Source organism: Anopheles funestus, chromosome 2RL (assembly GCF_943734845.2).
Source record: "Anopheles funestus chromosome 2RL, idAnoFuneDA-416_04, whole genome shotgun sequence".
NCBI classification, from domain to species: domain Eukaryota; kingdom Metazoa; phylum Arthropoda; class Insecta; order Diptera; family Culicidae; genus Anopheles; species Anopheles funestus.
Window position 1 is genome coordinate 20,439,490 of NC_064598.1, and position 13,174 is coordinate 20,452,663.

General features: G+C 43.4%; 1 protein-coding gene across 3 annotated transcripts in view; it reads right to left on the reverse strand.

Moving 5' to 3' along the window:
• Positions 1-4,662: 4,662 nt before the first annotated feature.
• Positions 4,663-13,174, reverse strand: part of LOC125763045 (hemicentin-1) — a 59,501-nt gene continuing 50,989 nt past the window's right edge. For all 3 annotated transcript variants that reach the window (XM_049425797.1, XM_049425798.1, XM_049425796.1), the window contains exons 10-17: positions 12,092-12,261; positions 11,665-11,788; positions 10,922-11,082; positions 9,491-9,632; positions 7,525-7,648; positions 7,154-7,380; positions 6,758-6,948; positions 4,663-6,632 (exon numbers count right to left, since the gene is read on the reverse strand). In XM_049425797.1, coding sequence (XP_049281754.1) covers positions 6,390-6,632; positions 6,758-6,948; positions 7,154-7,380; positions 7,525-7,648; positions 9,491-9,632; positions 10,922-11,082; positions 11,665-11,788; positions 12,092-12,261 — 1,382 coding nt within the window. In that variant the 3' untranslated portion in view covers positions 4,663-6,389. The remainder of the gene's footprint in view (positions 6,633-6,757; positions 6,949-7,153; positions 7,381-7,524; positions 7,649-9,490; positions 9,633-10,921; positions 11,083-11,664; positions 11,789-12,091; positions 12,262-13,174) is intronic.

The following is a 13,174-nucleotide window of genomic DNA, read 5'->3' on the forward strand; positions in this document are numbered from 1 at the left end:
ATGTTTTCCTCCTTTTTTTGGCACAACAACAACCGCACTGGAGTACGGACTAAACGATGGTCGAACAATTCCATCTTTAATCCACTCACGCACTTGCTCCTTCACGATTTGCTTTTCCAACGGAGCTAAACGACGAGGTCGCGCACACACAATTTCATCGTCGTGTAATTTGATCCTCATTTCACTTACGGTTTTGTCGTTTTCAAAGGAATCATCACACAACTTCCCACTCTCATAGTCCGATACTATGGTCAGCACCTCTTTCTCGTACTTACTGGGAACGTCCAACGATTCTTGCCCACCACAATCCAAGTGATGTATCCATTGTTCGTCGTCTTGATCACAATGATCATTTTTCTCACGTATCTCTACCACACTATTAGAGATAACATACTCCACTGTGTTGAGGAAATCCATACCGATCAGTACCTGTGTGTCGATTGCCTTACACAGAACCACAAGAAAGTTAATTTTTCTTTTTACGATACCAACTTCGGCTTCTACGAATAGCTCTCCTCTAACACACTGACGCTCTCCGCCATACCCGCGAACAATTCGATTACTGTTCTTATACTTTCGCCGAATTGTTTGCACCACGTCTTCGCGTAACAATGTCACATCGCTGCCCGTATCGATCATTCCATCGAAGGAGTGTCCGTCAATTTTCACAGAAATTGTCGGGTATCGACTAGTTATATTGTTCACTGCTGGTTTCAACTTTTTCGGGCAAGCTGTCGAAATGTGCCCACTGTCACCGCACGAATAGCACTTATTCGCGGAATTCTGTTCCCGGACGAGCCCCCATGTAGGAAAGCAAATAGCGCTTGTTTCCTTTTTGAAGTCCAGGCAGCAACTGTTTTGCTATTTTATTTTCAACAACTTATATACAGAATTATTGGTCACCGAGTGACACTCACACTCCTACATACATATATTACTTAATGCTAAATCAAATCCTGAATCATCCGGCAGAAAGGCACCAAACACTCGAACCATTCTAGAAATTGAAATGTGATCTTGTTACGCATATGGGATGACCAAAGTCTTTGATCATTTTTTATATTGACACTAGTGTTCTATTTCCGCAACCAAGGATTTCTTCGAGAGGAGGCCAAAAAGTGAGTATTGGAACTAATATTATAAAGTGTTTTTAACCAACTCTTTTAGACGCTCTTTTTGCGAGGCACTCATTGCTTCAAAAGAGATTTCCACATAGCAAAGTGCAACTTGTTTTTCAAGGCTTGAGGCATTGCTCCGAACTCCCGGGTGAATGAAGAGATCACTTTTCGAGAAAAGATAATAAAAGTATCCGTTTGTCTGTACCTGGAGGACTTGAAGTTTCTCGAGGTATTTGACTTCTTTGCCCCAGAATAGAGCCTTTAGATTAAGAAAAAATTCAAGAAAGGTTGTCTGTTCGTCGTTGCCTTGTAAGTTAACTAAGAATGCAATCAAATTTTGTTTGTAATAAAAGCGTTTTGCTGCAGTAATTGGCACATATTTTGTATAAAAATAAAACTCAAATTTGCATCAAAATTCTTTGTTTAATCTAATGTTAACAGCTTTTCCCTTAAAATCACTGGTAATTAAGAGAGAGTGCTGTTGAAACATAAACATTTTTTTTGAAATTTTGTTACTACAGCTTGTACTACATGGATTGTAGCATACTAGAATGACGCACCACCAGAGACTGAGTAGGAAACAATGAAAGCTGCAGGAATAATTTATTAATTATCGGAAATTGAAGTTTCTTTCGCCTTTCTCACAATGCTGCTTTCACCTTCGAAATGGTTTGTCTGCGTCTTGTTTGCGGAGAAATGAACGGAAACCTCCCCGCCTCGGTTTGGTACGTTAAGCTGATCGCCTCTACCAGAAACGGAAGGACTTTGAGGGAATGGTTTCCTCCTGTTCACCGTTTCGGAGCCTTGGAGTCCTTTGCCGAGCGTACCCCCGGTGAGTGCCGGTTCTCTTGTTCAAAAAGTGTTGTGACGAAATCGTACGATAACGACTAATTCCGGAGCCAAGGAGTGCCCGTGTTCTATGCTGAAAAGGCTAAACTTCTTCCACTAGAGCAACCGATGAGGAACGACCGTACTGGAGACTTCATCTCAAATTCACACCGGGTTTTGGTTCCGTGCCTGTGAGTTAGTCACCGAAAGATTTCTGTGTGTCTTCGTGCCGTACCGTGCTCAAAAGGTGAAAGGGGAACAAACTTGGGGAATGTCTGTGTGCATGGGGCGAGGTTTGGGGGGAGGAAAATTTGCAAAGACCCTATACCGTAACCGGGCATACTCGTACAGCTAGTTCAGTAATTTTCTCCCCGAGCAGCAAGCTGATAAATAATTCAATGTATCGCTTCCACCAAGCCACACCACGCCACCTCCGAAAGGCGTTAGCTTTTCTGGAGGAAAGTTTTCACAGATTTTAGGGTTTGTTTTTATTTTCATTTTCGGTTGCTCAGAAAACAGGAAAACCCACACCTACACCATCAGAAAGCGGTCTTTCAAAACACCGGAAATGAAGGTGAAGGAGTATGTTACGAGAGAGAGCGAGGGAGAGAGCACCCGTAATCAATAGGCAAAGTGATTTTGATTATAACTCGATATCATTGATATGGAGCAGATTTCGGTTCTGTTCCTGTGCCATGTTGAAGCGAGCCCGGGGGGTTGAAAAGGGTGAGAAAAAGCCACCTCCTTGCTATACTGTAGCTGGTACTTCGGCAGCGTTGTTTTTCCGGCGCAGCGTTCGAGTGCTACGGTATGCCGTAGTTTGAACAATCAAAGGAGTTTAATTAGAACCAGCTTCTTTGCGGCGTGCTGTTGAATCGTTTCTTTGAAGCAGTGTTTTCTTTAGATGGGTGAGTGGGATTTTCATTTACCACCCCTTTACCCCCAAATAGCTAGTGTACGGTAAGAGTAAGAAGCTTATGCTAGAATGGTTGACGCTGTCAGCAACTGCTGGTCTGTTTCATTCGATGTAGCTTTTGTTGCGAAATTATAATATGTTCAAAAATGAATAGAAGATAAAAGATTGGTGTGAGGGGATTTTCTTGTGAAAAGCTACGATGCAGATCTTTTTAGATCCGGAACTGTTTTGCTTTGGATATGATCAATAATTGAGTAGTTTTACAAGCTCAGCATAAATTAGAGGGAGATATTTACCGAGTACTTTGGAAGATCAAATATTTGTTGGGAGTTTTTATGAAGAAACACTTCCTCAAACATTGGATGAGTGTTATAATGAATGAAAATATTCATATGTACGTTAAAGGACATTTTTAAGAATAACTTTATTCCGTTTTTCTAAAGGGGGCTTCTGTGGCTTTTCGTGAAAAACTATCAAAAGAAAAAAAAACAATTTTTTTAAAACAAAAAAACAAAATATTTAAATATACGTGTGGCATTTGAAACATTTAAATTAATGACACGGATGGAGGGCGTTTAAAATTGAGAGAACTTTTTTTTGATTAAAAATTTATCACTATTGTGAAATCAATTAAAAATTATATTCCTGCGAAAAGTATGAATTTTTGTGATGAATATCTGATTAAAGTGTCCAAGAACTTCTGAGTATCGATTTGTAAAATGTTTCTTCCAGGAAAATCACATTCGAAACATCCTGAAAGCGAAAGCTTTTCGAAAATTCAATTAAACACTGATTCAATTTTTCCGCACATGCTAATTGTATATCTTTTATTGATTGTAAAGTAAAATTGATGACATAATATATGATAATTGATGACATAACAAATTGAAGTCTTCATTGCGATGTAGAACATGTTAAAAAGCAAAAAGTTTGAAAAATATTTAAAAATGTTTTTTGCATGAAATAATAGCAAATATTTCGTACCAACTTTTGGAAGAGTTATAAAAAAAAATGTTTCTGCTTTGCTGTAATGCTTCCAAAACTAATAAATGGCAGACATTTTTCGGTCGTACCCTGGAGTTTCTTTTATTTTGGAATGTGTGAACGTTTACACCTCGCTTGAAGAGACACCGTACATGACGGCAAAACTTTTCCTTACGCTTTTCCACACACCCAGAACTCGGCCGACCAACGTTGTGTTGCAGATTTTTACATTTACCAACATTCACCCAACATTCACCCAACATTCACCCATTGCCGTAGAGGTGCTTTCGTTTGCTTTAAGCTTCCTGCTCAGCCGGAAGCGCACATTCCCTGAGGGGATTGTGTCCGCCCTTAGCTTAGAGTCAAGTGGAAGATTCATCTTCCTGGCAGTGTAAGTGTGTGTGTGTTTGAGAGAGAGTTCGAAAAATGTGCTCGTTTCGTGGCAACAAAGATAACAAAAATAGCGCCACTGCATGGCGCACGAAAGCAAAACAAACAACAACCAGTCACCGTCCGAAGCGCAGCCGGAAAAACCGGAAGATAATTCCTTGACAAAGCTACCGTGATGTTCATGTCGGAGGAAAAATTGCTCAGGGCATTGTTTAAATTTTCTGGCGCTATTTTTTTTTCGTTCTTTCTTGGGCTTTGCTGTCGCTTTGCGGGGGATGGCGGCTTTCCCTGCGCGCAAACACACACAAACACAGACATTGAATGGACTTTTGCCCTTTGGTGCTTATGTGGCGTTCACTCTCAAGGTGTCGGTTTGGGTTTTTGCATTTCGTTTCCAGTTTTTTTGGGGGAAACGTAGGATAAGCTAAAGGCGGGCCACACGTTGTCCACCGAGTAGACCGGCCAGGGGGGAAAACAATATTCTAACGATACAACTTTAAAAATTGTTTAATTTCTTTCGACATATTTTACATTTCATAAAAAAGCAACAAAAAAAAAACAAACACATTCACATAAGAAACTTTTTGGAAATCATACACATTGTTTTGTTTTATTTTCTTTCTCCTTATAAGTTTTTCCTTGTATGTAGCGGTTCGCTTTGTTTTTCCATCAATTTCTCTCTTCGTACAATGTTTTGGTAATTTCATCTTCCCGTGGAAGGTTTATGTTTTTTGTTTTGTTTTTTTTTTTCATTTCTTTTCCTAGATTCGATTCTCGTACCTTTTGCTGTCGTTGATTTTTTTTACTAGTTTGAAATCATAACACGAACGTAAAGCAAAACACAAGAATTACCTAGTATTTCTTGATGCATTCGCTGCCACACACTTCGATACTACTGCACCAATTTCGCTCTACTTATTTCCTAGTTTCTACTACATTTCCTTAAACGTTGTGGTTTGTACAGTGAATAGAAACAAACAGTTTTGTTTTTTTATGAGATTCGTGTGCGTTACGAACCAGTGGAATCTCCGGTCTCGCCTGGTGAATAATTGAGAACCTTCCCGACGAATCGCTTTGGAATTTATTCATTCACTTTTCTGTGTGGAATCAGTCAGTCGAACTTTTGCTTTTAACCTTTTCACCTACATATATCTGCATATACATTTTGTCTCATAGCAATACACACATGTTTGCATGCCCACACAATCGGGTATAGATGAAACAGAAGTAAAATGGGAAAATGTTGAAAACTTTGCTTTTAGCCATGATGAAATTAAACTCTGTCGGAGACAATTCACGTTAACGACACATAATTAAACATTGGTTAAGAAGGAAGAAAACGATGCGCAAGTAATGTCAACGGGAAAGTGGAACGTTATTTTACAATTGCCTATTCTTCTAAATTATAATTATGGAAATTTTGTTATCAGCTTTTCGATCGGACCAACAATATCAAAAACTTCCATCAAGAAGTCTCTTCGAGAATACACGTATTGCACGTTTTGTTTTGTGGCTATGCAGCTTTCATCTCTGTGTGTGTGTGTATCTAGACAGACTTCATCCAGGTTTATTGTCCAGTCATTAACGCAATGTCTTGGAATCTTGTGCGCACACTACAAGGGCGCTCGTACGCTACTAAGATATGTCACATCGAATGTGATTCCGTCCGGGGGCGTTTTTTGCTTGCTGCACCTGCTCGACACACATGCGGCTCAATCTATATCGATCTTGGCTAAAATATGTACAATCACCTGAAGACGCCCTTCCCTCGCCCCCGGGAAAGCCTATAAACGGGCTGAATCCCATCGATCCTTAACTATGGCGCCTTACGCATTCCCAAAAATTCGTTCCATTTCACTGTTTCTAAAACAAAAGGCTCTACGATACGGGTACTACGGGCTAAACTTACACACAATCACTCACGGTACATACTCGCTCACGACGTCGATGTGGGAGGGTTGAATAGGGAGGATATGGTTTTTTTTCAGTTTTCTTTTTGGCGGAAGATTCAGCAGGAGGATATGTATACGGGCTATGGCTGTGCGGAAGGAATTTAACGCATACGTTCCAGCCCTCGCATAAAACACTTACACTAATCCGTTGGGGAAAGGGGTTGTTTTGAGAGGGATACTTGGTGACAATGGTTTTACACATTATATACAACTTTCCTGTATTCGGTTTGATGTGGTGACCACCTCGGGCCGAAACCGGTACTCGTTCAGTGTCGAGGTGACGAGCGATTGGGAGGCGGGACTGCTCAGCAAACTCCCAACCGCACCAACACCAGTAACGGACATTGACGGCAGTGGCAGCGTCCCCGTTGACGCTTGCTGACTTAGTGGACTAAGCGTCGAGGTGACGCTACTATTGTTTGCCCGTCCCAAGGTGGCATAGCTCTGTAGATGGAAAAAAACACAACAAAAAATTTATTGCTTCAAAATGAACGAATTCGCGACAGGATTTGTCCAGCGATGTCTATTACTGCAGATAAAGGTATAGAATTGATGGCAAGTGAACTTACGATTTGTTTACTAGGCTTAAACGAATAATGATGTACTTCAGTGTTCGACCCGGTCAGGGAGGCCAGACTGGATCCATCACAATGTCGCTCCTCCTCGTGGAGCAGATGCTCACCGCCATTGCGGTGTATCAGTCTTGCTGACGGGCTGCGGAACAGCGGCGTAGGTAGTGTCGTCTTCGGTGGCCTTCGTTCTACAGTTCCGCGTACATTCGAAAGTATCGGAAGGGTTAAACCAACAACACACGCAAAAAAAATGCATTAAGATTTATGATGGCTGAAGGTTGGTCCGGCTCGGCGCTGTGTTGCGAAGCTTTTCCCGAAAAGCTTCCAACTACATCCACGTGTGCGTGTGATTTTCGGTTCACTAGACCGGTTACTACCGTACTGACTACTTACCGTACTGATTCGGTATCACATCCGGATCGGTTTCATCCCCATCCGGTGGTTCGCCACCCATCGTGGGACTACCGCGCCGGCCAATCCCGCCCACCCCACTATCAACCAGCGGCGTCTGGATGCCGTTCGGATCGTGCGTCTGATGATGTACGGTCGAGTCGAGCTGGCAGTCGGGCGTCGACGTTAGTTGGGCGGTTTTGGTGGGCTTCAGTTTTTTGGTCGTGTTTCTGTGTGCGGAGAGGTACAGGTAGTGTTAGTTTTCCCTCGCATGTAAACCTAGCCGAATGTCCGTAGTTTGAGACACACATCCGGTGTACGATCGGTACGTTCGCATTCGGAAGGATATTTTACACGGTCGGTAGCGTACTTACTTGCTCGCATGTCGCCGGTAGATGGTCGCCAGTACGATGCAGACTACGGCGAACAGGATGGCCACGGTGAGTGTTAATGCGGCTAATACCGGTGATAAAGGAACATTCATAACGTTGGACACGCCTGCAATAAATCAGTGGAAGGCTTTGAAAAACCTGGCCCGCAAATAGAGGCCTCGCTTTTTGTAGGGCTGTTACAGCACTGGGACACAGAGCTTTACAGTCGTAACGCAAGTGGTGGTCGTTGTCGTATTAAACTGATCACAACGACAGGAGCATGCAGAATATTTGCACATTTTCTCTTATCGAATTGTTGATTTTTATGGCCTACCAAAAAGTGCTCTTTTTATTGAATTGTATGAGTATTTTTGAAAATGATTACTAATTGCTTGTGTGAATTATTTAGAAACATTTTCAAAAAGTTAACATATTAACACCTTATCTAAAGTCCTTCCAGGGTACGTTGATCCGGTCCTATTTTATCGCCGCAAATCTTTCGTTCGGCAGTGTACCATGTCCACGCACAAATCTCTATGCGCACGACAAAAACACCACCGAGACCGTTATCGGACAGTATCCACCCGGGAGTATCACTGATAGGCCTTTCACCAGCCACTCGAGCGACATATGTCGCCAGCCGGTAAGCCAGACGGCACGGTTTGCAATAAACTATTTAGCCCCGGTGTTGCCGTATTGCCGTTACGCTAAACGCAGCACGGGCTCATCTTCATTACCCTAACAGTGCCCGGGCGACCGGCAGCCCGACAGGAGCTGCCGGTTTGCCCATCTGGCCGGTGGACCTTTAAGGCCGGATAAGTATCAAATTTATTATTAACGTCCCCGGGATCTCATTAATTTCAGAGCCTTTCCCGAAGAAATTACCTTAAATACGGCGGGTGGCGTTACGGGGCGGTTGCCGGGGACAAGATTTCAAGCGCCGTGCACGATGAAACACTCTAATCCCGTACACAAACATGACTCTCACTCGGTCTCTCTTTCTTGTCCATCCCAAAAGCTGTCCGCTTCCGGTGGTGAAACCATTCATCAACGCTTTTCCTTTTGGCCAGAACCATTGGCAGTGCTTCAGGGCAGGATTTTCAGCCGGCCATACTAGTGAGATGGTACACACACACACACCGAGTGGTTGGGTAGGAAAAGATTCTGCCCCGGCTTTGAGGTTTCCTGGGAGCAAAAATCGCACTGACAGTAGGAACCGGGTGTGGAGCCGTCTATAATCTCTTTCGAGCCACCGGGAGCTTTTCTCAGGTGGCTCACAAACAAAAGCGAATCTTTCGTACTTTGTGCACCGTGAGTGTACTGGCGTGACGGTGGCCAGTGTCAGAGGTCATCAGCGTGGTGGATTTTGTGACCCGAATGGTCAGTAGAATGAAGGCACAATGGATGGGCGTGTGTGTGTGTACCGGAGTTATCGCTTCGGCCGAAGCCATTCTGATGTTGTACGCTCATTCGCACTACGGAATACGGAAACCGTAGATGGTTCGTGAACAGAAGGTATTAGAAAAAAAATTCTTCCTAAAAGACTCTAAGCTTCTTTGGTGAAACGCATGTCAACTGATGACGGTATGGAGGACCATTTTTATCTCGCTCCTCTCCGTGTACGTTGCCACGCTTGTTGGCGAAAGTGTCTGACGCCAGTGCCTTTACCGATTAGACTTCAAGCTACGAGGAAAACGAACAACCAGTACCGGGGTGTTAACGGATTAAGATGCAACAGTGACTTTGATGTCCGTGTGAGCAAATTGTAATAAGTTTCGCAGTGTACACCAGTGACGCCAGTATAAGGTGGCCAGTATCTTGCTATTGTGCGGTGTCTTCATCCCCGCCAGCACTGAGCACTCTCTGGTGAAGTGACTTCAAAAACCTAATGCAACCTAAACTGCTGCAGTACGTCTCGAGTTGAATTGTGTTAGCCGCAGTCGCTTTGCTGTTACGATTGTTGCCTTACCTGTGTATTTGGCCACACCCTTGAAGGTAATATCATCTATTATGACCGGCTCCGAGCGGCCTTTGGCGTTGGCGGCGAACAGTATGATGCGGTACGAGCTGCCCGGTTCGAGGTTATCTATGAAGAACTGTACCGGCGGATGCTGCGAAGATGAGAAAAGCGTACAGAAGCAATCAGCCAAACGGTGTTAGTTTTCATGGTGAAGAAATGTGAATAGTACTTTGTCCGTAGTTGGAAAATGGAAACGATTCCCTATGTACCCGTCCTTTGGTAGAGCAGTCGTGTCGATTGCAACACGGCATCCGTTTGTTTGAAGAAGATCAACGAAACCCCTTTCGAACGGATGGACAAATTGAGTCAAGATGTATACAATGTAGTGAAAGCAGAAACAAATACAAGTTTCTTCTCGTCTTAAATCAACTCTTGTTTCTCCAGATAAAAACAAACGCAGAAGAAGAATAAAAAGCTCATGATAATAATGTGCAGATTGATGCAGTGGGTGAAACAAGTAGATATTTTCAAAAATTTGTATTGTAATCTTAGACCAGGTTATACATAATGCTGTACATTGTGTTGGGATTATGCAAACAATGCTTGACCTTACAAACTAGTACATCCATTTCATGATGACTTTCGGGTTATGGCGTTGGGCACATAACCATTCCGCCCATTCTATGGTACCTTCAAGATGGACGTTGAAATGGTAGTATCAGTAACTACCTTCGGGCTACTTGTCACACAATGCAAGAATTTCACCCAAAAAGGAACAAACCTCTTTTGCTGAGGAAACAACCACACGATGCTGCCTGGAGTGATAGCCTTCCTTTTCCCTTGTGTCAGAGGTACCTGTAAGGAATTCTCGCAACCGTGGAATGTTTCATATTTTCCAATTTTTATGCTTCACAGTAGCCCACGCTGCTGTGCAAAACCCCACCCACGGGTTTGGGATCAGATCGCCACCCAACCCGATCCGTCGGATAGTTTTCGTCTGACACTCGGTTCGGTTGAGCATGGTGTAGTGGAGAAAGTTTTAAGAACCATCTCAACGGCAAAATGAACTCGCTCTCTCTCGCCATTTCTACAAAACCTCCAAAGTGGAGTGCATCACATTGTTACTGGATGTACCTACTGGATGGGCCGTCGGTAATGGGCAGTAGAGGTGAAAGTATGGACCGCATCACCCGTTTGGTGCAGAGATGAAAATGAGATTTTTGCTCACCCGAGCAGAAAATGTAAGTGAAACAATCGACAGTGACAGTTCCCACAGATGGTGGATGCAGATCCAGGGATGTACTTGCAACCATCCTCCCGGGGAGGAGGGGAAGGACATTGTTTCTAGGGAGCAAGTATATCGATTTTGTGTTCGGTTACTGGTGATACACCAGGTGTCGGAATTGCTGTTGATACGAAACATGGGAAAGCGTAACATACCTGTAAGCTTAAATTTCTAACTAATCGCAGGACGGGCACCTCTACCAACTCCAGCAGGAACATCTGTGGCAGCCCACCATCGAAACCCTCGATGCACTCGATGTGCAGGGAGTCGGCTGATTGATTCGACACGGTGCAGTTCTGCAGTGCAAAAGGGCGTCCTGGAACGAAAATTTACAAATTGTGTTAGACAAACGTTGTAGACAGGAGACGAGGTAAGGGCAGAACGAGCTTTTGGGGTTGAAAGTTTGAAAGGCTTATGGAAGAGTGTCGGTTCCAAAAGGGGAGAGCGAACGGAAACCAGGTAGTATCCATTCTTTCAACCCAGTTCGATAAGAACTTGAACATTTAGGGGAGACAAGATGGTTATCTTGTGTCTGATGTCAGTGGGCTTTCGTTTTTTTTTTTTGCTCTTGGTGAACATAAACGAAGCCTTCCCGTGTTTCGTTCCTTTGCCATCGAAACGAGTATGGATTATTCGTTATGTTTTTGCAAACACCTTTCACTTTGGCGTCATCCTACTCCGCTTTCGGTTGCTTTCCTTTTTGCACCTTGCCCATCATTTCGATTGTATGGCGTTTTAATTAAATTCCAGACTCGTCCAATTTTTGTCCCCCCCCCCCCCCCCAACCTCCCTCACCCTACTCAGGAACGTTCGACAGCGGACCCACTTGACCGGAAGTCCACTCTCGACTTTGGCCACTTGAAAGCCTTTAAGTGGGCCGGATTTTCATCCCGCTTACCTGCAGCGACGACTTGGAAGACGCAGGGTGACTTTTGCACACCGATCGCGTTCCGCCCCCAGCAGGATATCGTCCCGTAGTCCAGATCGGATGTCGGCGTGTAATTAAGCCTCGATAGCCCGGTCTGTCCGAAGCGGTCAGCGTGAAGTTTGAAGTTTTGCACGGTACATCGAGAACACGGCACCGAGTTTGATGGTGACCACGTAATGGTGAGATAGAACGAAAGAAGAAACGAAAAACAACAAAGATATAAAAGAGAGCAAGAAAAACACGTCAGCTAGTGCTAAATTTCACCATCCAATTACCGGCGCCGGAGGTCGGACGGGTTCCGTTTTCATTATCGCATTTTGAGATGTTTTCTAATTATTTGTCCCGGGTGCTTTGGGGTGCTTTATCCTTTGCGGGCCCGTTGCCCGGTGTCACTTACCTCGCTCGAGTGTAGACGGGACGGTAGTTCGGTTTGTTCGCCGGATGAGTTGAACGTCCAGTGGAAGGATTCTGCCGGTGGAGACGCATCGACTTCACACTTCAGCTGCAGCGTTTCGTGCTTGAGTGCGCCCAACAGTTCCTCGCGATCCACTGCACACACTGGTGCATCTGTTCCGTGTGTCGAATGGTAAAGAAAAGGTGCATCTATTAGGCAGCGACGCGGAGGTTTGGTTGGGTTTGGTTTTTCTCGGGGGGTTTTGGGGGGGGGGGGAGGGGGGGGGGGTTGGTAAATTGCGCTTTTAAGGTCGAAAGGGAAAAACTAGAACTGGAGCATATTATTATTGCACGCGGTAAGATCACCTATACGGTAAGTTATGTTCCGTGCTCATTAGTTATGATAGTTTGTGGCCTTTCAGCGGTTGTAGCTTCCTGGTAGAGGGACTCTTGTACACTTTGGAATGTAGAAATCCTGGGGAAGCAAGATTCTTTCTTTATGTTTTTATGGACACTTTTCCACTTCGTTTGTAAATTATTTGAACGATAATAAAATTTTAATGCCTATTTTGAACAGAATCTATTTTAACCAACAAAAGCTCTAGTCCGTAAGAATGATTCCTTGGAAAATTCTAGGTCTTGTTGAAAATAATCCATAAAATGTCACATGAACTAGAAAACCCTGTAAAAAATCAATAAAAATTAAAAAAAAAACATAAAGTGCGATAAATCTTTCCCTATTTACACATTTAAATTTAACTTAAAAAAGTCCACAAATTGGTCGAACTTTGCCACTTGAACTCAAAAATCCTTCAAGCTTCATAATTCGCCTTTAGGCCTTTACTGCACGGTTCATTTTCAATACTTTATTCCGGCTCAATGGTAATCTCATCTACCAATAATAAAAGTTAAAGTAAATCTCTATTTAAAAATCATTGTGAATCACATTTAACTGTCGAATGCAAAAACCCCCTTTTTAATTGTAAAGAGTATGGCTTTCAAAAAAAAAAAAAACAATCCTGCCATTTTGCCATTTTGTATTATGACCTAATTGAGTGTGAAATGTGCATCGAACCAAATCAGTGGA